The sequence below is a fragment of the Mirounga angustirostris genome, unplaced genomic scaffold (assembly GCF_029215605.1).
Source record: "Mirounga angustirostris isolate CCGP_5_RB_7025 unplaced genomic scaffold, mMirAng1.0.hap1 SCAF_2, whole genome shotgun sequence".
In the NCBI taxonomy this organism is placed as follows: Eukaryota; Metazoa; Chordata; class Mammalia; order Carnivora; family Phocidae; genus Mirounga; species Mirounga angustirostris.
Window position 1 is genome coordinate 143651060 of NW_026991710.1, and position 24495 is coordinate 143675554.

A 24495-nucleotide genomic window follows, 5' to 3' on the forward strand; every position below is an offset into this window, starting at 1 on the left:
TCCCAACAATAGGCATGCTCCAAGGATCAAAAGGGGATTTCCCCCATGCTTTTGACTAACTCCCTGGGGAAAACAGACTTACCCATTGGCAATCAGGTAACTAAAGCTCTAAGAGACACTGGAGCCACACTCAGTCCTCATTCTACCTGAATTATGGTCTAAAAATGTGACTGATATTGGCTGCATTCATTATGTACTACCAATAAAAATATAAATTGATGAAAATAAGCCCCTGCCTAATATTCACCAATTAAATGCAGAGGCTACTCAAGGAATTAAGCCCATTATTGAGGAATATGTTAAGCAAAGTCTCACTGTTTCTCATACAAGTCCTTGAAACACTCCTATCCTGTCCAAAAACCTCATGGAAGGGGATGGAGGTTTGTCCAAGATCTGAGAGCAATAAGCAACACAGTTATACCTCCACACCCAGTTGTGCCTAATCCTCCCACCTTGCTCTAAGCCATACCACCAGAAAGTAAATTCTTTACAGTTATATATTTCTGTAGTGCCCTTTTCAGTATTCGTATCAATTCCAGAAGCCAGTTCCTATTTGCTTTCATTTGAGAGGACAACAACACACTTGGACAGTAATGTCTCAGGGTTACACTGAGAGTCCAACCTACTTTCTCAAAACTTAAAGACAGACATCACCAATAAAGAGTTTCCATATCAGTCTTCCCTTCTACAATATGTACATGACTTCTCCTGTGTTCAATTTCTGGAGAGGCATCTCTCAAAAACAGTCTCCACCTCCTTCAAGAACTAGCAAAAAAAGGGGACACAAAGTATCTCAAGAAAACCTTCAATTCTGTAAATCCCAAGTTAAGTGTCTGGGACATTTGATCACTAACCATAGCCTTCTCTGGATCCCAACAGAATTCAAGCTATCTTGACTTTTCCAAAGACAACTCAGAGGATTTTTAGGGTTGGTAGGATATTGTAGAAATTGTATTCTAAATTTCTCTGCTATGGCTCAGCCTTTATATTCCCTTCATAAGCTGACCAAGCAGAGACCTTTACATGGGCAGCAGGATCACAGAAAGCCTTTAATAAGATAAAGAGCAGCCTACACAACCTTCCTGCCCTGTGGCATCCTAACTATTGATTACACTTCTTCCTTTTTGTTCATAAAAGAGAGAAATGCAGTGGGCATTTTAATTCAATGACATGGAGGCCAGCACTGACCCATTGGGTACTATAGTCAACAACTAGACCCAGTGGCCAAAGGCTTCCTTCCATGCATGCAAGCAATTGCTGCCAACTAACCTTTTACCACATGTAGAAGAAATAGTAGTTCACCACTGACTACATACACCTCACTGGGCGGAAGCCCTCCTTAAGTCCCATCACACTCAACATCTATCCACAAGCAGACTAACCTCCTATGAAATTTTTTTACTATCCCCTTTGTATGTTACTATTGCTCGCTATAATACATGAAACACTGCTATTCTTCCTTTGCCTACAAATGAACTTCCTCATGATTGACATTGACAGACCAACTGCTGACTCCTTGAATTGATTTATAGGAAACCCCTCTTGAAAATACTGAATTAATTTGGTTTCCTGATGGATCCTACCTAAAAGATGAAACAAGTCAGTATCAGGCTGGTTACATAATTGTTTCCTTAAATGGAACAACTGAAGCTGACTCAATGCTCCAAGCAACTTCCACCCAACAGGCAGAACTTCACGCATTAGCTTGAGCTTGTGTCTTAGTCAAAATAAAACTGCCAATATTTATACGGTCAGTCAATATGCCTTTGGTGTTACCCATGACTTTGTAATACTTTGGAAACAAAGAGGTTTTCTGACCTCCTCTGGACAAAAGATAAAAAATAAATAGCACTTGTGTTTTAAACCTTTAAGAAGCCATTCAATTAGCTAAACTTCTAGCCTATAAAAACTCCTACACACTCCATGGCAAATACAGAAGAAAGTAAGAGAAAGCATCTGGCTGATGCAGCTGCCAAGAGAGCAGCCCTCAATTCACCCCCTAATATAATCAGGACATCCTTAACCTTGGCTGAGTCCTTTATTGATATGATGGACTTCTAACAGCACATTTAGCTGCCCAACAAAATAAGAAAAAATGTGTTGAACAAGGATGCAAATTTAAAACAAAAAGCGGGGTGCCTGGGTGGCTCAGTCGTTAAGTGTCTGCCTTCGGCTCAGGTCATGATCCCAGGGCCCTGGGAAGGAGGGAGCCCACTTCTCCCTCTCCCCCTCTGCTTGTGCTCTCTCTCTCAAATAAATAAGTAAATCTTTTTTTAAAAAATAAAATAAACCAAAAAACAATTTATGGGTAGGTCCAAATGGATGGCCAGTCCTCCCTGTATTAACAATAAATATACCCATGACTTAACTGATTGGAACACTGACATAATGATCTTATGGGGAAAACAGTACTATTGGAAGCCATATCTCAAATCTCCTTCCCAAGTATACCAGAAATGTCAAATTTGTCCAAAACATAACCCTAGAAAACTCATTCATACCTCTATGGGACATTTTCCCTTACCCTCAGGTCCCTTTGTTTTATGGCAAATAGACTTCATCCAGTTGCTGCCTTCTTAGGGATACAAATTTGTACGGGTAATCATCTGTATATTTTCTCATTGGGTAGAAGCATTTCCATGCTACAGAGCCACAGCCTCATCAGTAGGCAAAATATTACTAGAAAAAAAGTATTTTTGCTTGGGGAATTCCCTTAGAGCTCCATAATGACAGAGGTTTCCATTTCACTGGTCAGGTAATTCAATCTGTAAAATCTGGCCCATCCTACACTTTCATTGTGAGCTTACCAACCCCAGTCCTCAGGACTGGTGGAATGTACAGATAGGATTATAAAAAATCAACTGGCAAGACGCACAGAATCCTTTAAAGAGCCGCTCAACTTTAGGTCCACACCTACAGGAAAAAGCAGGTTGTCACTCTTTGAAATGATCACTGGCAGACCTATGAGGCTAGATGATGGAATGTACAAACCACTTTTGTTAAAAGAAGACCTTTTAATCTACTGCAAGGAACTCATAAAAGCCCTCAAAATTAACATATAGCTCATAGAGCAATCTTTTCACAGCATGCTCCCAGGAGAAAAAGACATACATTACCATGACCTCCAACTTGGTGATTATGTTTATTGGAAACATCATCTCCACGAAGATACCTTACAGCTCCAATAGAAAGGACCATACCAAATTATTAACCAATCCTTGTGATGCTAAACTCAAGGGTATTGACTCATGGATTAATTTTAAAAGGGCATCAACTCCTGAATGGTCATGCCCAGCCTTTGGGGACCTCAAATTAAAAGTCTCCAGAGAACACAAGACCACCTTGAAGACCACCCAGCCAGGATTAGAAGCAAATGACACCTGGTGTAGACTGCTTTCCAAGAATCTGGACCAGGCCTGTATATTAAACTCTTTAGCCAATGAACATTCATGAAATATTTGGTATCCTACTCCTTTTTACAGCAATAACTGCACTCTGCTTAATTTCTTCTTATTCCTCCTGGTTTCAATTGTTTAACTCTATTTAAAGAGTTCTGATTTTACTATATCCAAAGATGATTCCCCTAATCCTACTCATTTTGTCCTCAGCCAACAGGGAAACTTGGCATAAAAGTACCCTTATTTGGTTATCCCATACTATGGCCAAAGCAAGAAACTTATCTGATTGCTGGATATGTCATCATCAGCCCCTTACCAACCATGGTAAAACAGCTGATCCCTTTGTTATACCTGTCAATAATTTTTCATCCCTTCTGAATTGCACCATAAATCAAACAACACCTTCAAGCTCCACTTACCGTGTCAAAATAGTTTTGCTGCCAGGCAAAACAAATCCCCCATGCTTTGAGGTTCCTCCTATCTGAAGAAGTACCTATAATATCCATGAACTCTCCTTTATCAATGGTTTCACTCAACAATAAATATCTTCCTAGTATATCTTGCCCTGGCCCTCTGTTTAACACCTTTTCCCAACTAGAAATGAGATCTACAGGCTGGACAAACAAACCACTCAATGCCTGAAAAAATAATTACATTAACCTACATACAGATCCCTGGTTTGATCATATGCCCTCTTCCATACTGGTAAACGAATCTATAAATAACCAGACACTGGCAGGTGTACTTTGTGTACCTTCAGGACACATATTTGTCTGTGCATATAAAAATAAACCATAGACATTCGATTGTTTAGATAGTTGAAGACTCCCTGGACAATGTCTCCTGGGTTATTTAACAACTCCACTCACAATTCTTAAATGAATAACTCAAGGTTCCCAGAAACCAGCAAGACAAAAGAGAATCCTTAATATAATTGAGGATTACCCTGATGAAGATCCCTCTGTATATGAGGACAACAGGTGTGGCCACTCCCAAGCCTGTGACCTCGCTGGAGGGGTCAACCCTTCAGAAACAGCCCAGTTTGGTGGAATTTTTCGCTCCTGGCTGGGATAGGAACTGCATGGAACAAATACATGATATGACACCTATCCCAAACTATAAAAAAAATGGGCAGATCAACTGCTAGAGTCATTAGGGCTCAAAAGAAATCTTTAGATTTTCCTTCCTGGGTGGTCCCTGACAACCACATAGCTTTAGACTACCTATTGAATACCCAAGGAGGGGTCTGTGCTATCACAAACACCTCCTGTTGCACCTGGATTCAACTAAGCTTTTCAAACTCACCAAATCCCTAAAAGGAACTCATTCCCCTGGAATAAGAAGCTGGTTTAACCTTAGATTTCCATATTTATTCAGCTGGTTTCCAACTGGGATGGGGACCATCCTAAGAAAGGGACGACAAATAATATTACTCATTGTTTTATTAATCTATCCATTCTTTGTTTTAGTGCAACTATTAACTCTTTGCCTTTCTCAATGTTGTACCATGATTCAGGAAACCAAAATTATTGCTCGAAAACTCCAAACGATAGGCCAAGCCTACTCACTTGGACTTCTTGATACTCCTATCATAAATTTGATAACCTGCTCAAGTGAGAACAATGCCTAAGCCTTGTCTCCTGAAAACCTCCCTGTTGTGCAAATGTGGTCATAAGCTCTCCTCAAACATACCAATCACCCTACCTCTACTTTCCTTCCTCTGTGGGATGTGACTTTCTAAGAATGAGCCTTCCTAGAGCTGAGGATGTCTATACTAATGTTGGATGACCTACTAGCTAATCACCAAATCTTTCCAAGGAAAGATCTCAATCAAAGGGGAGAAATGTGAAAGAAGCATCAAAATGGAGTCAGGCTCGCTAGGAGAGCTATTTAAAATGGAGCCAGGAGGCCATTAAGGAAGCAAGGCTTATTGCATGTCCCCACCTGAAAGAAAAGGTAAGCTTTAAAATACAGGTCACTGCCAAACCACAAGCGTCCTGGGGCACCAGCTGCAACTCTGCCGTTTCAAGAGGAATGAACTTTTTTCTTTTACTTACAAATGGACTTTTTGCTTAGTGATAGCCCTTAGCAACCAATCATGTACAGATAAGAATAGCTTCAACCTGTCAGCACCAATCATAAATCTTGACAAACAATTTATGTGGCTTTCCTGGAAATCCCCTCTTGCATTTAAAAGCCCTTCTCTTTTCTCCCCACTTTGGAACACATTTTCAATTCCTCCTCGAATCTGTGTCTCTTGAATTGCAGTTCTCAGACCCCAAATAAAAGCCTCTGGTGTGCCCTTCAGTCTTGCTGCATTTCTCTATTGACAAAAGTATGATGCTAAGCAACAGAATTCTCCCTTATTGATTTCTCAACAATATCTCTAAATTTCATTTGTAAAAATTAATTTACTTCAGAACTGAAGGAAGAAGTGTGGTAAGCAACATAGTAATTCTTCCTCTCTGACTTCCCAACAGTTTCTCTAAGTTTCTTTTATAAAAATTAATTTACTTCAGAATTAAAGGGGAAATTTGGATGTGAAGCAATATAGTTATTTTCTCCAACCTCCCCCCAATTTTCCTACATGTCTTTTATTAAAAATGATTTCAGGGGTGCCTGAGTGGCTCAGTCAGTTAAGCATCTGCCTTCAGCTCAGATCATGATCTCAAGGTCCTGAGATTGAGCCCGGCATTGGGCTCCCTGCTGAGCCCTCCCTGCTTCTCCCTCTCCCTCTGCCTGCAGCTCTCCCTCCTTGTTTTCTCTCTCTCTGTCAAATAAATAAATAAAATCTAAAAAAAATTTTTTCAACTAATTGAACATTTTACTTTGTAATTTTAAAAGAAAAGAATACACTGAAAAAGACAGATACAATATTTTCTTAAACTGCTCAATCAACTCTGATTATTAAGTCAAGATTAATAATCAAGAACTACTATTTTGGAGGTACCTAGGTGGCTCAGTCTGTTAAGCGCCTGACTCTATTTTGGTTCAGGTCATGATCTTAGGGTTGTGAGATCGAGCCCCAGGTTGGGCTCACGCACTGGGTCTGGAGACTACTTAAGATTCTCTCTTTCCCGGGCGCCTGGGTGGCTCAGTCGTTCAGTGTCTGCCTTCGGCTCAGGTCATGATCCCAGGGTCCTGGGATCGAGTCCCACACTGGGCTCCCTGCTCGGCAGGAAGCCTGCTTCTTCCTCTCCCACTCTCCCTGCTTGTGTTCCTGGTCTCGCTATCTCTCTGTCAAATAAATAAATAAAATCTTTAAAAAAAAAAAAAAGATTCTCTCTTTCCCTCTCCCTCTGCCCCTCCCCGCATTCCCCTCTCTCCTTTCTCTATCTCTCTCTAATAAAAAAGACTATTATTTTGGTCTTCTGCTCTTATTATTCTCTGGAGCAAAGGCTTTAGGTTAAGAAAGTTATTGCTATTCTGAGTTCCTTCAAGGGTCAGTCACCTTGGCAACTTCCAACTATGTACCTAAATCTCTACCTCTTATTTCCTGGAGCACAGATGATACCTCCCAATTCCCTGAATCTGCAGAAGAGAAAGCTAGCACTCCTATCCTTAAGGCCACTTGTGTTTTCTGAGACCGGCACATATGATTTTTCCCTGTTAAGGCTGAGAGCACTTAATTCTCTTCCCTAGCCACGGAAACATCTCCCAAGATTTGCCTGTGGTTTTCTCCTAAAAGTTGAAAACAGCAAATAACAGCTCATCAAATTGTATACTTTAAATATGTGTAGCTTATTGTATAGCACTTATAACCCAATAATGTTATTTTAAAAAATGAAGAACGTTGACAATAAGGTCACCCAGCTCTCCTCAAGGGAGCCAAAGGAATAATCCTAAGCAGGTGAAAATTCATCTCAGAAAGTACTAGGGAGTCATCTGTATATTAGAGATAAATAATCAGTAAAGGCTTCAAGATCTAATCCACAGAATACGGTTACCATTATTTGGTCTGGAAAAATTCTAAAGTAGGCACAACCAAATACTCACCCAACCTCATTAATTAAAAAGAAAAAAAAATCTCACTAAGGTCACACAACAGACCTTTTAGGCGTTGAGAAATGGAACTTCCTGAAATAACACTAAGATAAATCAATGATGAACTAGATGCCTAGGTAGTGAAAGATGGGAGTATTAGCTGAAAAATGTAAAACTTGTCAACATCTAGAAACCAGTCTGGTTTTGGTTTAAAACCTTTCACTCTAAAGGTTGTTAGGTTGTTCATTCATTCTTAGAGCTAATATTTATTGAGAGCCTATAATGGGCAGGTGCTATACAAGGACCTCAAGGGACCAAGGTAAACCAGAAAGAAGATAAGGTGCTACCCTTAGGAGCTCACTTCCTGATAGGGGCAGGGAGACAGTAACCACATCAACAAGTAACTCAAAATAGTTGAAGAGAATATAAAATGCTATAAAGGAATAATAACAATGGGGATAATAATCATAGCTATCACTTAAACAGCCCTGACTAGGCACTACAGCGCTGCTTTTAAGTATCGTTGGAATTAACCCACCGTATGAAGTAGTTCTATCGTACAAATGAAGAGACGAGGACCAAAGTCACTTAGACACTTAGTGGTAGAGCAAAGACTTGAATCCCAGCCGTCTGGATTCAGAGTCCAAGTTCTTCCTCACAATCACACCACCAGGTGTGGAAGGTAAAGCAACTGGCAAAGGAGGAACTACTTTAGATAAGGTGGTGAGGAAAAGTCTGTCAGAAGAAGTGACAGAGATCTAAAAAATGAGAAACATAGCCCTTCTTTCTGGCAGTAATTAAGGAGTAAGCATAGTTGTCTATTGGGCTATACCTACTTCATTACATCTGCACATAAGGAATGCTTATTTTTATATTACATCTATATAGCAGAGGAGCAGGTTGCTAAATAATTTTTTTGTTGCTGTTAAAAAAAACTGGGCAAGTGATATTTGCAATGAATGACTAAGAATCAAAATAAAATGATAAAATTAATAAAAATGTATAGTTCACCAGAACCTACAATGCACAATGGTTGAGAACACCCCAAATCCCATATTTAGCATTTACTTCATTCAAACTTTTTTGCTTGCTAAGAATCATGTCATACTTGTTCAAACGACTGCTAAACTTGAATGACTCAGCTCTGAATTAATGACATTGTTCAAGTCTTCCATCCTATTTTGCAGAAGAGTGGTATTTTTGAACAAATAAAGAAGAAAGCTACTGATTTCTTTTTTATACTGCATTCAGTCCTTGACAAATACACCCTTTTATACATATCCTGGCATGGTGTCTTCAAGAATTCCCCAGATTTCCCTAAGAAACCCCTGCCCCTTCCAAATTTCCAGCTTGCTCAAGTCTAGGCAGATCCTGTCTAAGCAGAAGAGAATCCACAACCTCTATGGCTCAACCTCAATCTTAGGAGCCTAAACAAAGGCTCCAAGGGAAGAAATCAAGGCCACTTATACAGCCATTCTTTGCCCTACTCATTCTCCTTAACCAGAGCCTCCCACTCTGTTCAAACCGTGAAGAATTTTGTACTTTAATAAAAGGTCATTTGTTTGTGGCTATACCAGACCACAGTTTTATTACCTTATTCCAATATAGGTGCAGATTGTACTACACAGTTATGGGATGTTAAGGGAGAAGAGAAAGAGAAAGAAGACAAGAAGGAAGGGTAAACTATTCCAGCAGCATTTCTATTTCTCGATGTCTCAATCCTCCCACTCAATTCTCTTTACCCACCTCTAATACTCAGCTCCTTTCAATTTATCCCACCCCCTAATTCCACAGCTGAACCCCTGACCCCGTGATTCTACTCCAGGTCCACAATCCTATCCCTAAGCCCATTCTGTGTAGGGTTTCTGCCACAACCACGTTCCTTGAGCATTTCCATTAGCAAAGCCAACCAGCAGGAGCTGAGGGGGAGTTCCCGCTTCTGCCGACAGGCCTGTGGAGATCAAAGATGTCACTCTGAGACTCAGAATTCAATTCTGAACTCATTTCTTTCATTTTATGTAGTAGTGAGATTCTTTTATTTGATCATTACTATGCTCTGCCCTATTCTGGGTTACAGTCTAATCTGAGCTCCAAACCACTATGCATAAAACACAGCAGTGCCAGACCCTTCAAAAGAGGTTATACATTTGATCCTCCCAGAACATCTGGGGGAGGGGGGAAGGTAACAGTTTTTGGAGCACTGTGAAAAAAGCAGAAGCACCTAACAATCATGGAGACTTAAATGTACATTTGTAAGATACACGAGAATGTTTTACACCTGGCCTTTTGTAACACAGCCTGTTTTTATACTGGGGCTAGTCTGGACCCTAAATGGGTCGGAGCAAGAGAAAGACCATTTCAGGAAAAAGGCTCAGTTTTTGATTCCTTAGAGTTAGCTTTACCCCATCTAAGATTGCTTGTAACACAGTCTATACTTTATTTAAATAGTTGAATTTTGATAGGTTGCTATCGAAATCCGCCCCCCAATTCCCCTGAAGGCTAAACCAGGTGTTACTAATCCCCAGATGCTCTGCTCCTACCAGAAACTTCAATCTGATGGCCTGACATCAAAGAAGTGTTCATAGTCTCTTAGAGATAGATGATTTGTTTATCCCGTCTCAACTGGCAAAATTCTGGTTCAAATGAGAAAAATACTCATTTGAAAGAAAGGAGGCAGAAGAATGAAAATACCTTCCACTTGGGCAGAAGTTTATCTTTCCAACTTAAGTTAGAATAAATAATCCTAATGACCTGAGTGACTCAAAATGACTCTGGATTTGCCAGGGGTGGATCTTTTACGCCTATCTGCACAATTCTACACCTGCTCAATAACAAAAAAGTATAGCAATCCTTTTTCATGCATCACAAACCAAGTATTGGCATGTAATATTGATAATACCTAACAAGTAAAGACAAGCTTTCATTACTAATCTCGTGCTTACCCATGCTTTTCAGTGTAACTATTCAAATACTTGGAAATGCTTGTAATTTTCCATGACCCACAGCTAGAATATAAAAATAATATACAGGAAGGATTGCCCGAGAGTTAGGAATTTTTCTTCTGTTGTTTACTTTCAAAGGAGAAAAAAATGTTTCAATAAATAGGAACATATGGATAAAAATCTAGGCTCATACATGGTTTGAATTATTTTTCCATGGGCGTACGGTAGTCAAACTGATTTTTAATGAAAACTTTAACTACAATGACAGGATTTGTCATTTTAGTTTTCAAAATCATGCCAAAACAAATGCCTCAGATAAAAAGATGGAAAAATAAGTAATGGAGGTTTTTCTTTTTTACATGCTTAAGATACATGCTTTGATATCTTAAACGACAGAATTACTTTTAATTTCCCCAAACCACCTGTTGTCTCTTACTTTTTGGCTCTTGCACATGCCAGTCTTCCTGCATGGATGTTCTCCTTGCCATAAAAATGCACCTTTTCTATTACTCTTGGTTAGCGTTTATTTATCCATCACACAGACATCCACGAAGAACTCACTTCTTCTAGAATCCTTCTGTGACCTCAGCTAACTTTGTATCGTTGTTTGCACTGTGTTTCATTCTTTAAAAATGCCTTCAATTTGTTTTCAGCAAGAAATTCTTATGACTAAAGGACATGAATACTTATGACATATGATGTAGTGCAGGCTTATAATGTAATGTTACAATAAATTGTAACATCCTATTTCATTTTTAATTTGTGTTATTCTTTAAAATAACAGAACCATACTCTCTATAAAGACTTCACTGAATCAGGCTGGCCATAACCTTCCTGAGTAAAGCTGATTAAAAAGGGAGGAGGGGAGGGGAGGGACTAAGGTATTGCTGGTATAACATGGGGGAATATTCATTCTTTTACGTCATGTTTATTAGAGGCCTACTCTGCAAATCACCGTTCTAGTTCTGATGATGTGGCAGATAATGAAAAGAAATAAGTAAACAATCATACACTCACCTCCCACCTTACTCAGAACTTATCAACCTTCTGTTCCCAAAGTTGGCAAATGGAATAGAACACCTGGAAACAATATAGGTACTGATAGGAAGCATACAGTAACATTTAACAAGACACAGGAATGCTTTTAGCAGGGGGACACAGTGAAGAGTTTCAAACACTTCAGAGTCTTCAGTAATTGTAGGCAGGATAGAGCAATTCTTCCTAATCCATCCAGTGATCTGGAACAGGGCATTCCTGGTGCTTTGTGTGGTGAAGACGATTTCTTCTTCTTCTCCTCCTCCTCTTCCTCTTCCTCCTCCTCCTCCTCCTTCTTCTGTAGGCTGGGTTTTTGTCTTTTTTTTTTTTTAACCCCAGTTTTATTGTGATATAATTGACATATAACATTGTATTTGTTTAAGGTGTACAACCTAATGATTTGCTCTGTGTATATATTGCAAAATGATTGTGAGGGCTTCTTTTTTAATTTAAAAAAATTTTAACTAAAAAAAATTTTTTTTTAAGTAGGCTCCACGCCCAATGACCTTGAGATTAAGAGTCGCATGCTCTACCGACTGAGCCAGCCAGATGCCCCTGGGAGGACATCTTAATACCCAAAATGCATAAGTAAGATTTGTTTACTAAGCTGAGTACTACCAGGATTGAATTTTCTACAGATTAACTTACCTCAACATATGAAATTGGAAATATTCCTATTTTGTCTGCCAGCATTCCTTCGGCCCAGTTTTCATCCACTCTACGGATCACAGTCAGAACATCATCCTGAAGAAAGAGCAAACATTAGTCTACTTGATCCCACGTTAAGCTCGTCATTTAATTTTCCTTTTCAATAAAGGGGCCACCCAAGTTTTAAGAGTACATGAATTAAAATGCTATAACATGTCTTTAGTACATGAATCCAATGTTGTCACAAACTAAGTGGCCATTATCAATCAAACAGTTGGTCCTTTCAGACAGTTGTAAAACTATGTACTCCCTCTATACAGGGGCTCGCTGCTTTTTACAACTTCAAATGCTACCCATCCCAGGCTCTTGAGCTTCTGTTTTAGATTGATTCTCAGGCTCTTCTCATGTTCTCTCTGATAATATACCAAATGCCCATTTAAATGCATATCCTACTGCTTTTCTTTTTAAAAAAAAACAGTATTGTGTTTATCTACTTAAAGTTCTAAAGCGTTTTATCAATTCAGTAGATATACTCCTGTGTGCTTTCAGCAGAGAAATTTATGTATAAAATAAGGAAATAATGATGTTTCATTTTGTTATTCATAATTCAGTAAATTAAAATCCCTGAGTGGCACACACATCCTGTAAAGTGGCTTAGAATTACATTTAGGCTCTAAATATGAAAATGATAACACACAGAACATCAACCAAAATTATCTTTCATATAAGAACAGCCTATGCACAAAATTATTTTTTTATGACTTTAAGAAAACTGCTTCCAGGTATTTTTAAAAGCACAGTGAAATACTAAAACTATTTTATCTTTTTACAAAAGGAAATACAAGCCATATTCCTGTGTATCCAGGTCCGAAGGAAGAGTTGACAAACAGAAAATCTCATTCTAAATTTACCTTTGCAAATGGAAGGCAATCTTTGTCTGCTTCCTTGTCTTTCACTTCAAAGTCATAAAGTGCTTTGCACTGAGGTGGGGGCTGAGGTAACGGTTTGATAATCTGCACAAAATTTGTGGGGAAAAAGCCATGGATCCCGTTGACTTCCCCATGATACCAATTTTCATCCACTTGTCGCCGCAAAATGATGATGTCACCTTTGCTGAATTTAAGGTCTCCAGGCTCTTTCCCTTCGTAGTTGTACAACGCTTTGGCACAAGGTAACTGAGGTATACCCTTAAGGAAAAAGATGAGTTTTTAATTAAAGGATGGTCCAAAAATGTCTGAAAATTTAACTGTATTATAATTTTTAGTCAAAATCAACTCGACATAGCATGCAGGTCTCTGGAGTTTAGTGGGTGGGAAAATGAAACCCCTCCGGGAGGAAGTGATGACACATGAGCCAAGTCTTCAAGGAAACACAGGAGTTAGCCAGGCAAAGCTGGAGTGGAAGAATAAAAGAGAAAAGTGAGGCATTCAAAGCAGAGGGGACAGCACCAGCAAAGACACGAGCATGCTGTGCAAAGGGACTGGAGTTTTATAAAGAACGCAGTGTTCATGGAGAGGAATTATGGAATATAAAGTGTAGAAGTAGGCAAAAGCTAACTCATGGAGGGTCTTGAATAACATGTAAAGAGGTTCAACTGCTATGTCCATCAGGCAATGACAAGCCCTCACAGGTTTGAAATACAGATGGCCATGGTAAGAAGCAAGTGTCAGGCATGAGAGTAGAAAATGGACAGAATGGGGTCAGGCTGACAGCTATGTGCAAAGCACAGGCCTAAACTACTTGAAAAATTTTTTACAGCCTAATCTTTCTAATGAAGTAAATAGGAAGCCCTACTCATAGTACTGCCCTCTCCCTGGGCTCTTCCATCTCCCCAAGCCCCCCAAAAAATGGATCGAAGTTTTATACCCCAGAGGCAACAGAAATTCATAATATAGTTTTTAAAAATTACTTTGGGGGTGCCTGGGTGGCTCAGTCATTAAGCATCTGCCTTCGGCTCAGGTCATGATCCCAGGGTCCTGGGATCGAGTCCCGCATCGGGCTCCCCGCTCTGCGGGAAGCCTGCTTCTCCCTCTCCCACTGCCCCTGCTTGTGTTCCTTCTCTCGCTGTCTCTCTCTCTGTCAAATTAAAAAAAAAATTACTTTGGTTTCTAGTCAGAGATTTAGAGTCTGGCCTACTCCTAAGCCAAACTTTTTTTGTTAAATATTTTTGTTTGGCTTAAGAGGAATAGCCAATTCTTGGCTCTCAAAATGCTATTGGCAGTCATCTTGTGTTGGCTTGATCCATGTGATGTTGTGTTTGGTTAATGAGGGCTGCTCGAGAGGCCAATATCCCGAGGAGGCAGGAGCTGAGCCTTCCAGAAGTTCTGACAACCCTCATGTGCCCTCTGACTTTTGGACCCTGCCTTAAGATCTTGCCTATGAAGGCATGACTCCTGTTATCCGGCCATGACCTAATCTTATAAACAATTCTGCTGTGCCCTTTGGTTTCTGCAGAAGGGAAATGTCCATCAGGAACTCTGGTGCCTCACAATCCTGTGAACTTTAGTTATATCCCCTTCAGTGTCCAACTCTGTGGAATGATTCTAATTTTTGTCTACTCTCACAGAGATGCCTCACTGCACACTCTACTTTATTACCTATTTCTGGAAGTCTGGTTATCATAATATAACAATATTTCCCAAGATAGGTTTGAGGAAATAACAGTAAATAAACACAGAAACAAATATCACTATGAAAGAGGGCAAGAGTGATCGAGCCAGAGACAGAGAACTGACAAGTACTATAATAAACCAACTCTTGGAACATAGCTGATGGGACCATGATCAGGGAGTTTCAGGTAAGGGTTGGAAATACAGACTCCAGAAGCCAGAATGCCTGGGTTTGAATCCCAGCTCAGCCACTTACTAGCTGTGTGACCTTGAGAAAGCTAACCTCTCTGTGCCTCAATTTCTTTGTCTGGCTTGTTGTGAGGATTTAGTGAGTTAATGTATGTAAACCACTACAAAAGGCCCAGCAGTTAGGAAGTGCTACATGCGTGAACTATTATCATCATCATCACTGCCCAGTATGAAAAGCCTTGCTCACCAGTGAAACACGGCACCTGAAAATGTATTCGTCTCTATGCAGCTGGATGCTTTTCCTTTTGGATGAATTCACATAGCAATTACATTTTTAATACATATTCACTGTATAGCAATGCAAAGAATGTTCCTCCTAGGAAGTATTGGGATTTCGAAATGTGCATTTCTGAAGCACACATTTGTTTTCTAAGTGAAATCCATTCATCTTCTGGTTCAACAGAAGAAATTACAAATTCACTGACATGCACGGTTTAATAGGGGATGGCATTTTAGATGTGGCTGTAGTTCATCTTGACAGGGCTAATGTAAGGCATTGGAAGCCTGCATGAATTAATTGAAAATCCTATTACAAACTCGGTGACAAATAACTCTATTCACCATTATGGCCTGTTCTCTCGATTTTTCCCCCCACCTCAATTAGCTCTGTTTGGCCCACTCTGTCCAAATCCATGCCAGCCAAATCCATGCACTAAGATACACATTTAGCACTCTTAGAAACCACTCTGAACTGCTCCTTGAAGAGATCTGTAAAATTCCCCAAAAAACACAGTATGGTTCTTTTGTGACATGCTTATGTGGGAACTGAAGGAATTTATTTCTTCACAGATCACTTCCACACACCAGTGGCCCAATGAACTTATTAACTTTTCCAGCAAAGCAAATCTGTTAAATATTCCTAAAATCATCACACATTCTTAATACAATGAATGGCAAGGATAAAACTTAAAACAGTGATATACATTATGGTTAGCCTAGTCACATCTCTGAGACTGCAACCTAAAATTATTAATTCACACTGATTTGCTAAATCTTGACTGCTAAGGCTATTTCAATGATCAATAACCACAGAGAAAGAATCATAAAGCTTATGGCAATCTAATCCACGAGCAGACATTTGTGCATCTGGCTGTGTTTTTCTATGGTGTTCTTTTTCAATTAAATTCTAAGAGGCTAAAAAGCCAGTTTGTGTCAAGTTTCTCAAATGAAGGTTTCCCACATTAAATAAAATGAATTCTACTCTGATTTCAAATCAAGCAAAGTTCAGTGATCTTTTAAAGGCTTATTCCCACACAGACTGCAGATGATTAAGGATAAATGGTCAAACGACTTGGAAGAGCCATAAAAGAATGCATTTTCCTTTTGCAACATCTGAAGGATAAAGCCAAAACAATTGGTTTGATAGCCTTGGACTTCTTTTGTGGGTAAAATACATCCGGGGCCCACGGAGGCACTGCCTTCTCATTCATCTCCTTAGAAAGGTCTGGGAGTCATGTCATCGCCTGGGCCCTTTGCCCTCCGTGCCTTCGGCAGGCTTTCCAAACTGCTGCCTTTCTTCTGTACCCTCTCATCAGGCCAAGGCCCCTGAGGATCCGCAGAGCTTACATTTCACTTGGCTACACATGAAAAGGAGGCTTAAAAGGAGAGAAAGCCAGAGAGAAATTGACTCTGCAGTCTAACCTTGGGTTTGCAGCTGTCATTCATGCTGCCACCTTTATCAAAAACCTTGGCAATTTAGACAGGTGAGCTATTATAACAATTCTTAATCTGAAATACATTTCAACAAATAGGGACTACTTTGCTCATATAAAAAGGAATAAATATGACAGTTGGCCAGTTTTACTCTTCAAGTAATTTTGCTTCTACATTATGTATACAGATATTTAAATGACATTAAAATCCTTATGAGACCTGCACACAAATATTTTTGATTAAACACTCTACACTCCATTTTTGTATCATCAAGTGTATTCCAATATATCTGGCAAAGTACTACTTGATGATGTAGCTGAGATTCTGACGGGTAAATAAAACATTCACTGCCAATTTATTTTATAGACTCTAAATGCCAATGCCCAGATATACATGCAAGACAGCCTCCTTAAATTCAAATCTCTTCATGCATTTCTTACCGCTCCATAAAGTAAAAAAGATTCAATGACCTACTAAAAAGAGTATCTGGAAGATACTCTTGCCGTAGGAACAGCACCACAGTGTGTGCAATTTAATAATTTAGTTATATCTAAATGGGCACAAACTATGGCTGATTTCTACTTGACTTTCAAAAACTTTCCAGAAGAACTGAAGCACAATGAAATTACAATAATAGGAAGTACTACACACAGAGTAATAAGTAGCAAAATGGGTTCAGAAAAGGATTTTTTTAAATGTCCTTTGTAGGGGTGCCTGGGTGGCTCAGTCAATTAAGCATCTGCCTTCAGTTCAGATCATGATCTCAGGGTCCTGGGATGGAGCCCTGCATTGGGGTTCCTGCTCAGCAGGGAGCCTGCTTCTCCCTCTCCCCACCTGCTCATGCTTTCTCTCGATATCTCTCCCTCTCTCTCTCTTTCTCAAATGAATAAATATTTTTATAAGTAAATAAACAAACTGTCCTTTGTACAACAAAATACATGTTGGCTTTTCCCTACAAAGTGAAAATCTATCAGAATGTACCAACAGTATTTCATAATAATACTGATTTTTTAATAGTTAATAAGTCTTAAGTATTACTCTCAAGATGTCTAGGTTGGATTATTACTCAAATATTATTGGACCATCACTTGAAATATTTCAATTTCAATATAGCAAACATCCAGTATTACAAGTTATTTTTCCAAAGCAGTAGAGACTGAGAATCCCATAATCCCATGATAGCCCATCTTTTTATTCGTTCTTTCCTTTAAAATTTATTTGTGAAGAGCACTGTACTGGGGCATTTTATCTGGTGATCACTTTCTTAAGCTACTATCTGCTATCGACCCCAAGTTTGTCACATAAAATCTTCTCATCAGACTAACTGTAATCATATCTACCAGCACTTCGAGGATGGCAGTTGTGAATAAACAAAAATGAAGAAATACATGTTTTCTTCATTCACTTTTCTTGTCTTTTTTCCTTATTTTACTGTTTCACTGTCCTCTTGCATGCTCATTTTCTCCAGCTTTCTCCTTAAGTAGACTCTTTGCAGGCTGCCTGTCCTTCTCCTCTACTCCTGACGTGGTTCCGGTTCCAACCTGCCTCAGAAAGTGGGCTGACTGAGGCCGGTTTTGTGCCCTGTGCATCCAGCTCCTGCTTACACTCCATACACTCTTATCTGCTCCTTCTCCTCACCCTCGGCTCCTACAACCCAACCCATAAGCCCTTACGGAGTTTCTATCCTGACTCATGACTAAACGGCAATCAGCCAGTTATAGCTTTCAGCCTTGTTGTTTTAATAATATTAATGGTTTAGGGGAAGGGTGGACGGAGAAAAAAACCAACCAAACAAAAACCCAAGGTTAAAAGGAGAGGAGACAAAGTAGCAGCTTTCCCTGGGCAGTATTCTCACTGTTACTTAAACAAGTGATAATACATAATCATTTATTTAATCAATACTTAATCAAATGTAAATACAGAATGAAATAAGTTGAGGTCAAAAGATTATGTTCAAACACCCAGAGAGAAAATAAAGAGCAGAGTTTTCCAAACTTAAGAAAAAAATGATAGAGGAGGCTCTTAATTTTTTTTCTAGGAACTGCAGTATAGAGAATAGATAAATACAACCCCATGGGGTGGAATCAGGGCCACCGTGGCTCCCCTCTCCTACTTGCCAGGAGTGCCCACGGGGGCACTCAAAAGCACAGTTTGAAAAGCACTGTTACAGGGAGAGAAGTGGACTAAGGCACATGGCTTAGGAAATATCTAGATTTAGGGGATTAAAAAAAAAACCCTAAGAATTTGAGAGGTAGGAAGAGAACAAGCAGAATACAACCACAGTAGTAAGAATAATTCCTGCAACATGATCTTATTCATGTCACCTGTGTCTTTAAAATCTGGAAACAATTCCCAATTATCTCTCCAATCAAATTGGTGTCCTAAACCATGGGCTTTATGGCCCCCCCCTTTGCAATGACTGTTCCACTTCATGTTTTCCACTGTCAGCAAGTAAACCAGTCTGCGGTTGTCACCTCCAACCTCCAACAGGCCATCCCCTCTGGCTACTGTCTGAACATCTGTGTCCCCCCAGATGTCACTGTTGAAATCCTAACCATCAAAGGTGATGGTGTTAGAAGGTGGGGCCCCTGAGAGGTGCTTAGGTTTTATGGGTGGAGCCCTCATGAATGGGATTAGTGCATTTATAAAAGAGAGCTCCCAGAGCTCCCTAGCCACTCTGTCCTGTGAGGCTACAGTGAGCAGGCTCCAGCCATGACCCAGGAAGAGGGCCTTCACCAGAATGCAACCATGCTGGCTCCTTGATCTTGGACTTCCAGCCTCCAGAACTGTGAGAAATAATTTCTGTTGTTTATAAGCTTCCCAGTCTGTGACATTTTATTATAGCAGCCCAAATGGACTAAGATACTCCTTCAACAAGTCTTCAAAAGCAGCCCATCTCTCTGTCCACCTTCCTACATGGAGAGTCCCCAGCACTTACACACATACATCTTGACAGAGCTACAGTTGATAATTACACTGCATTTATTTCACTTCTATTTTTATCGTATCTAGCATGACTGCTTCTGTTGTTTGAAATCAGATGTAAATAAGGCCAGATCAGAGATACATTCCAGTGCAGGTCAACAGGACAGATTCTGTTTCCCAGATGTAGGGGCCACTTGTTCTTAAGGACCCAGTGCAGGCACTGCCTCCTTGGGGAAGAGTCTCCTAACCTTCCCTCCCCCAAATCTGGAGAAAGTACTGTTCTTGTGCTCCTCCAGCATGTCTTACTCATCCTGTTACTATGGCTTTCATCTCACTCAGTTTACAACCTGTTTCCCCTACCAGACTGTAACCTCCTGGAGATCTGGGACGATGTGTTGCCCATCTTTAGATCATGAGCACCTACAACCTCAGCGTCTGCAAATAAATTCTTGGTGGATAAATAAATTTAAAAAATGAATTTATCTCTAGGCTGAGGTCTATGATATGGATGGGTAAGTGTAAAAAATACCGTATCTAAAGGAAAATCAACTTAAAAGACAATTCTGTGGATAGTCAGGCTCACCAGCTTAAATGTATTGCACAACATATGCACTCACATATTTCCGTGCCTCTGGTACTCCTCATGAATGGCAGACCGTGAGCCCGTCCTTGTGAAACTGTCTTCAGTGCCTCCTATGGAACACAGCGTATGGTGGGCGCTTGACACTGAGACATGGGAGGAGCAGGAATACTGAGGAAAGAATTTCATTCCCTGTTTCTGAAGGCTGCTGGGAAACCTGGGACACACGAAGGTGCCACAGAAAAACCTGGGGGAATGTGAACGAGTCTAACTGGTGTCCACTTCAATGTGCCCTGGAAACATGACTAAAAACATGATCCATTCTGGAAATGGGCAGTTGAGTTTGTACTAAGCAAAATGCTGGCATCTGAAAAATGTGAAACAAATTACATAGCAAACCACAGCAAACAAATATTTTCCTTTCAAACTCATCTGGTGGTTATGAGGAAATAGTCACGTAGTTGATATATAGCTTTTTTTCTTGGCTGGCCTTAAAAAGGGAGTATCCAACTGACAGACAAATCATTAAAGAAAACAAATCTTACTGAATTTCTCTAAGGGAAGACAGCTATTGAGAATGCAGTCACGGAAATAAAATGCAGGAAATTTATGTCACTCATTGCCCTGAATATTAGTTTTCTGTTTCATCACGTTTAATAATTACAATATATTTTTGCAAAGAGGAGGAAAAGTTATTGGGAAAATTCTCTGCAGTAACTTGAGCTATCATCTTGGGGACTCATGGCAAGATGAGGGATGTTTCCTGGTAAAAGGTCAAGTTTCTGTCTATTTGAAAAACAGTTTGATTCCTGGCATGAATCTGCCCCTGTCCTTTCCTAAACCTCCCACCTGCCTGTGGGGGCGTGGGACTAGATGGAGAAGAATGACCGTGTATCAGAACTCTGCATGGCCCTTGCCTAATCCTTACAGAAACCCAGAAAGGTAGGGAGAGTCAAAAATACAGAGGCAGAGGGGTGTGTGGGAGCAGGTTTTTAATATTAAATAGAAAGGTCAGGTAAGGCCTCAATCTAATTCAACGGCCTGGTTTTAGATTTATTTTTTGTCCAGTGTTTTCATTAATATCCCTGAGAGAGATGCTCATAAAATTTAGACATGACATTATATATGAAAGATAGTTCATAGTTTCAGAGTTAAAATAACATCGAGATAAAAACCCACACATATATGGGCAATTAGACAAAAGTGCCAAGGCAATTCAATTTAAGAAAAGAAAGTCTTTTTAACAGATGGTTCTTGGATAATTAAAAGCCCATATGGGGAAAAAATGAGTCTTGACTCCTACCTCACATCACACACACAAATTAATTTGAGATGAATCCCAAAACCAAACGTACAAGTTAAAACTAAGTTTTCCAGAAGAAAGCACAGATTATCTTAGTGATTAGGTAGGTTAAAAAAAAAATTAACCATAAAAATTTATTAATTGGACTTCATCAAAATCAAAAAATTCTGCCCATCAAACGACAATTAAAAAAAATAAAAATGCAAGCCACACAAAGGAAATAATATTTGCAATACATATAACTGACAAAGGATTTTAATCTGCAAATATAAAGAACTTCTATAAATCAACAACAAACAATGCAATTTAAAAACAAACAAGATTTGAAGATATAATTCTTTTTTTTTTTTTTTAAGATTTTATTTATTTATTTGACAGAGAGAGACACAGCGAGAGAAGGAACACAAGCAGGGGGAGTGGGGGAGGGAGAAGCAGGCTTCCTGCGGAGCGGGGAGCCTGATACTGGGCTGGATCCCAGGACCCTGGGATCATGACCTGAGCCGAAGGCAGAGGCTTAACAACTGAGCCACCCAGGCGCCCCTGAAGATATAATTCAAAAAGGAAGCTATTACATAGCCATGTAAAGGTATTTAACGTCATTAGTCATCAGAGAAATGCAAAATAAAACCACAATGAGATATTCTTTCATAACCATTAAAATGATTAAAATTAAAAACACTGACAACAGGTTGCCTAGGTGGCTGAGTTGGTTGAGCATGAGACTCTTGGTTTTGGCTCAGGTCATGATCCCATGGGTTGTGGGATTGAGCCCTGTGTCGGGCTTTGAGCTCAGCACCGAGTCTGCTTGGGATTCTCTCTCAACTTTCCTCTTGCCCCTCCTTCCACTCACTCACTCACTCTCTCCTAAATAAATAAATCTTAAAAAAAAAAAAAGAAAAAGACTGACAACAGAAAATGTTGTCAAAGATACAGAGCAAATAGAACTCTGGGGCACCTGCGTGGCTCAGTTGGTTAAGCAGCTGCCTTCGGCTCAGGTCATGATCCCAGGGTCCTGGGATCGAGCCCCACGTCAGGCTCCTTGCTCAGCAGGGAGCCTGCTTCTCCCTCTCCCTCTGCCTGCCTCTCTGCCTACTTGTGCTCTCTATCTCTGTCAAATAAATAAATAAAATCTTAAAAAAAAAAAAGAACTCAGATACCCTGGTAGTGGAAGACTAAAAATGGTACAACCACTTTGGAAAACTGACAATTTCTTATCAAGTTATTCATACACCTACTCTATGACCTAACAATTCTAATCCTAGGTATTACCCAAGAAATGAAGACATATGTCCACACAAAGACGATAACAGAAACTCTCAATGCAGCACTCTTCATAATACCAAAAACTGAAAACCAAATGTCCATCAACAAGAGAATAATGAAATCCTTAGTTATAAAAAAAATTACTGATACACGAGTGAAAAAAAATCAAAATTAATACTATATAATTACACTTTATATGACTTCCAGAATAAGTAAAACCAACCTACTGTAATAGAAATCAAAACAGTAGTGGTCTATAGGGGTTGGGGAATGAATGGAAGGGTGCGTGATGAAAATTTCTGAGATTAGAGATAGATTCATATTTTGAATGGGATGTTGATTATCTAGGTATACAAATGTGTCAAAACATATTAAACTGTACACTTAAGAACTGCAATTCACATATGTAAATTTTATCTCAATATTAAAATATATAAAAAATAAACCAGTAGCAGCACTTAGAAAAAAATGAGAAATAACCACATATAACAAATATGTGACCATGTATGCACATGGAGGAAAAGACACAAAAGTATCACAGTGAATAACAACTTACGGCAATCAAGAAAATGGCAAAACAAGAAATCTGAAGTCCAGAGGTATGGAGATTAGTGCCTAGAAAGATGGCAACTTTTCGAAAAGGAAATTCATCACCAATGTACAGAGTATGTGTATATAATGTAGGGTCTCTGCTATAATCTGACCCAGCACTTTGTACCAGTCAGTGCTCACTAGATGTCCAGGTTACATTCTGAATCCCATAAACAAAGTGAACAGAGAGCTGCATCATGTTCCGTGGGGAGTGGCATAGAAGATAAAAGTGTTGGAAAATATGAAGGAAAAGCTGCAGAAAGTGAGATGTATCAGTGGGTCAGTATTAAAGTAAGTATTCAAATACAACGAAATGGTGTTACATAAGAAAAGTAAGTGGGCTTCATATTCACTAAAGAAAAAAATAAAGGCTTAAATTGATGCATGCATTATTTAAGTTGGATAAAAGAATTTCCTGACAGTGAGGGCTGTTAAATATTGCAATGGATTATGGTATCTCTTTCACTGGAGACTTCAAGATAGGACAGTCTCACAAGTTTTGTTCTGCCCAAAGGCAAACGAGCAAAGATTATGACACGTGATCTCTAGTAATGCTATGATTTCTTTGGCAATCAGACCATTTGAAAAAATAATTTAATTCTTGATGATTTTGCCATTTGTTTCTTTTTTAGGAGTGGAATCTCAAGAATAAAGAAAATACTAAGGTATGGGAGAGTGAGCTGGGAGGGGACATTTGGGAAAACAAAATGAGAATATGAATTAGCTTGTAGAAATCCAATCAAGCCAGCCTCAAACTCCAAAATCTATCACAACTTGTTGCAATATTATTAACAAAAGTAGAGGCAAGCTCAGCTGTGGTCAGGCACACCAGGTCACTTTTATCTCATTATTTTTGTTTATGTCAAAAAGTAAGACATAGGGGCACCTGGGTGGCTCAGTCGTTAAGCGCCTGCCTTTGGCTCAGGTCATGATCCTAAGGTCCTGGGACTGAGCCCCACATCGGGCTCCTTGCTCAGCGGGAAACCTGCTTCTCCCTCTCCCGCTCCCCCTGCTTGTGTTCCTGCTCTCGCTCTCTGTCAAATAAATAAATAAAATCTTAAAAAAAAAAAAAAGTAAGACATAATATTACTGTGTATTACTGTTACTACTCTCCATAGGAGTGTTCTGCCAGTTAATTAATATGAAGTTTACATAGTGAAGACTGAGTAATTACTGCAGGATAATATCCTCTTACTTTGAAATAAATCTATTACAAGGATATAAAACCAATCCTGTGAAACCCATAGGGTAGAATCAAGATCTTTAAAACATAATTAAGTCTTCATTAAAAGAAAAAAAACCCTATCTATGCATA

At 39.4% G+C, this 24495-nt stretch overlaps 1 protein-coding gene across 5 annotated transcripts in view; it reads right to left on the minus strand.

The window, feature by feature from the left end:
- SH3RF1 (SH3 domain containing ring finger 1) overlaps positions 1-24495 on the minus strand; it is a 179375-nt gene that overhangs the window by 53385 nt on the left and 101495 nt on the right. For all 5 annotated transcript variants that reach the window (XM_045880157.3, XM_045880156.3, XM_064585269.1 and 2 more), the window contains 2 exons: positions 12919-13194; positions 12008-12103 (listed from right to left, as the gene is read on the minus strand). In XM_045880157.3, coding sequence (XP_045736113.2) covers positions 12008-12103; positions 12919-13194 — 372 coding nt within the window. The remainder of the gene's footprint in view (positions 1-12007; positions 12104-12918; positions 13195-24495) is intronic.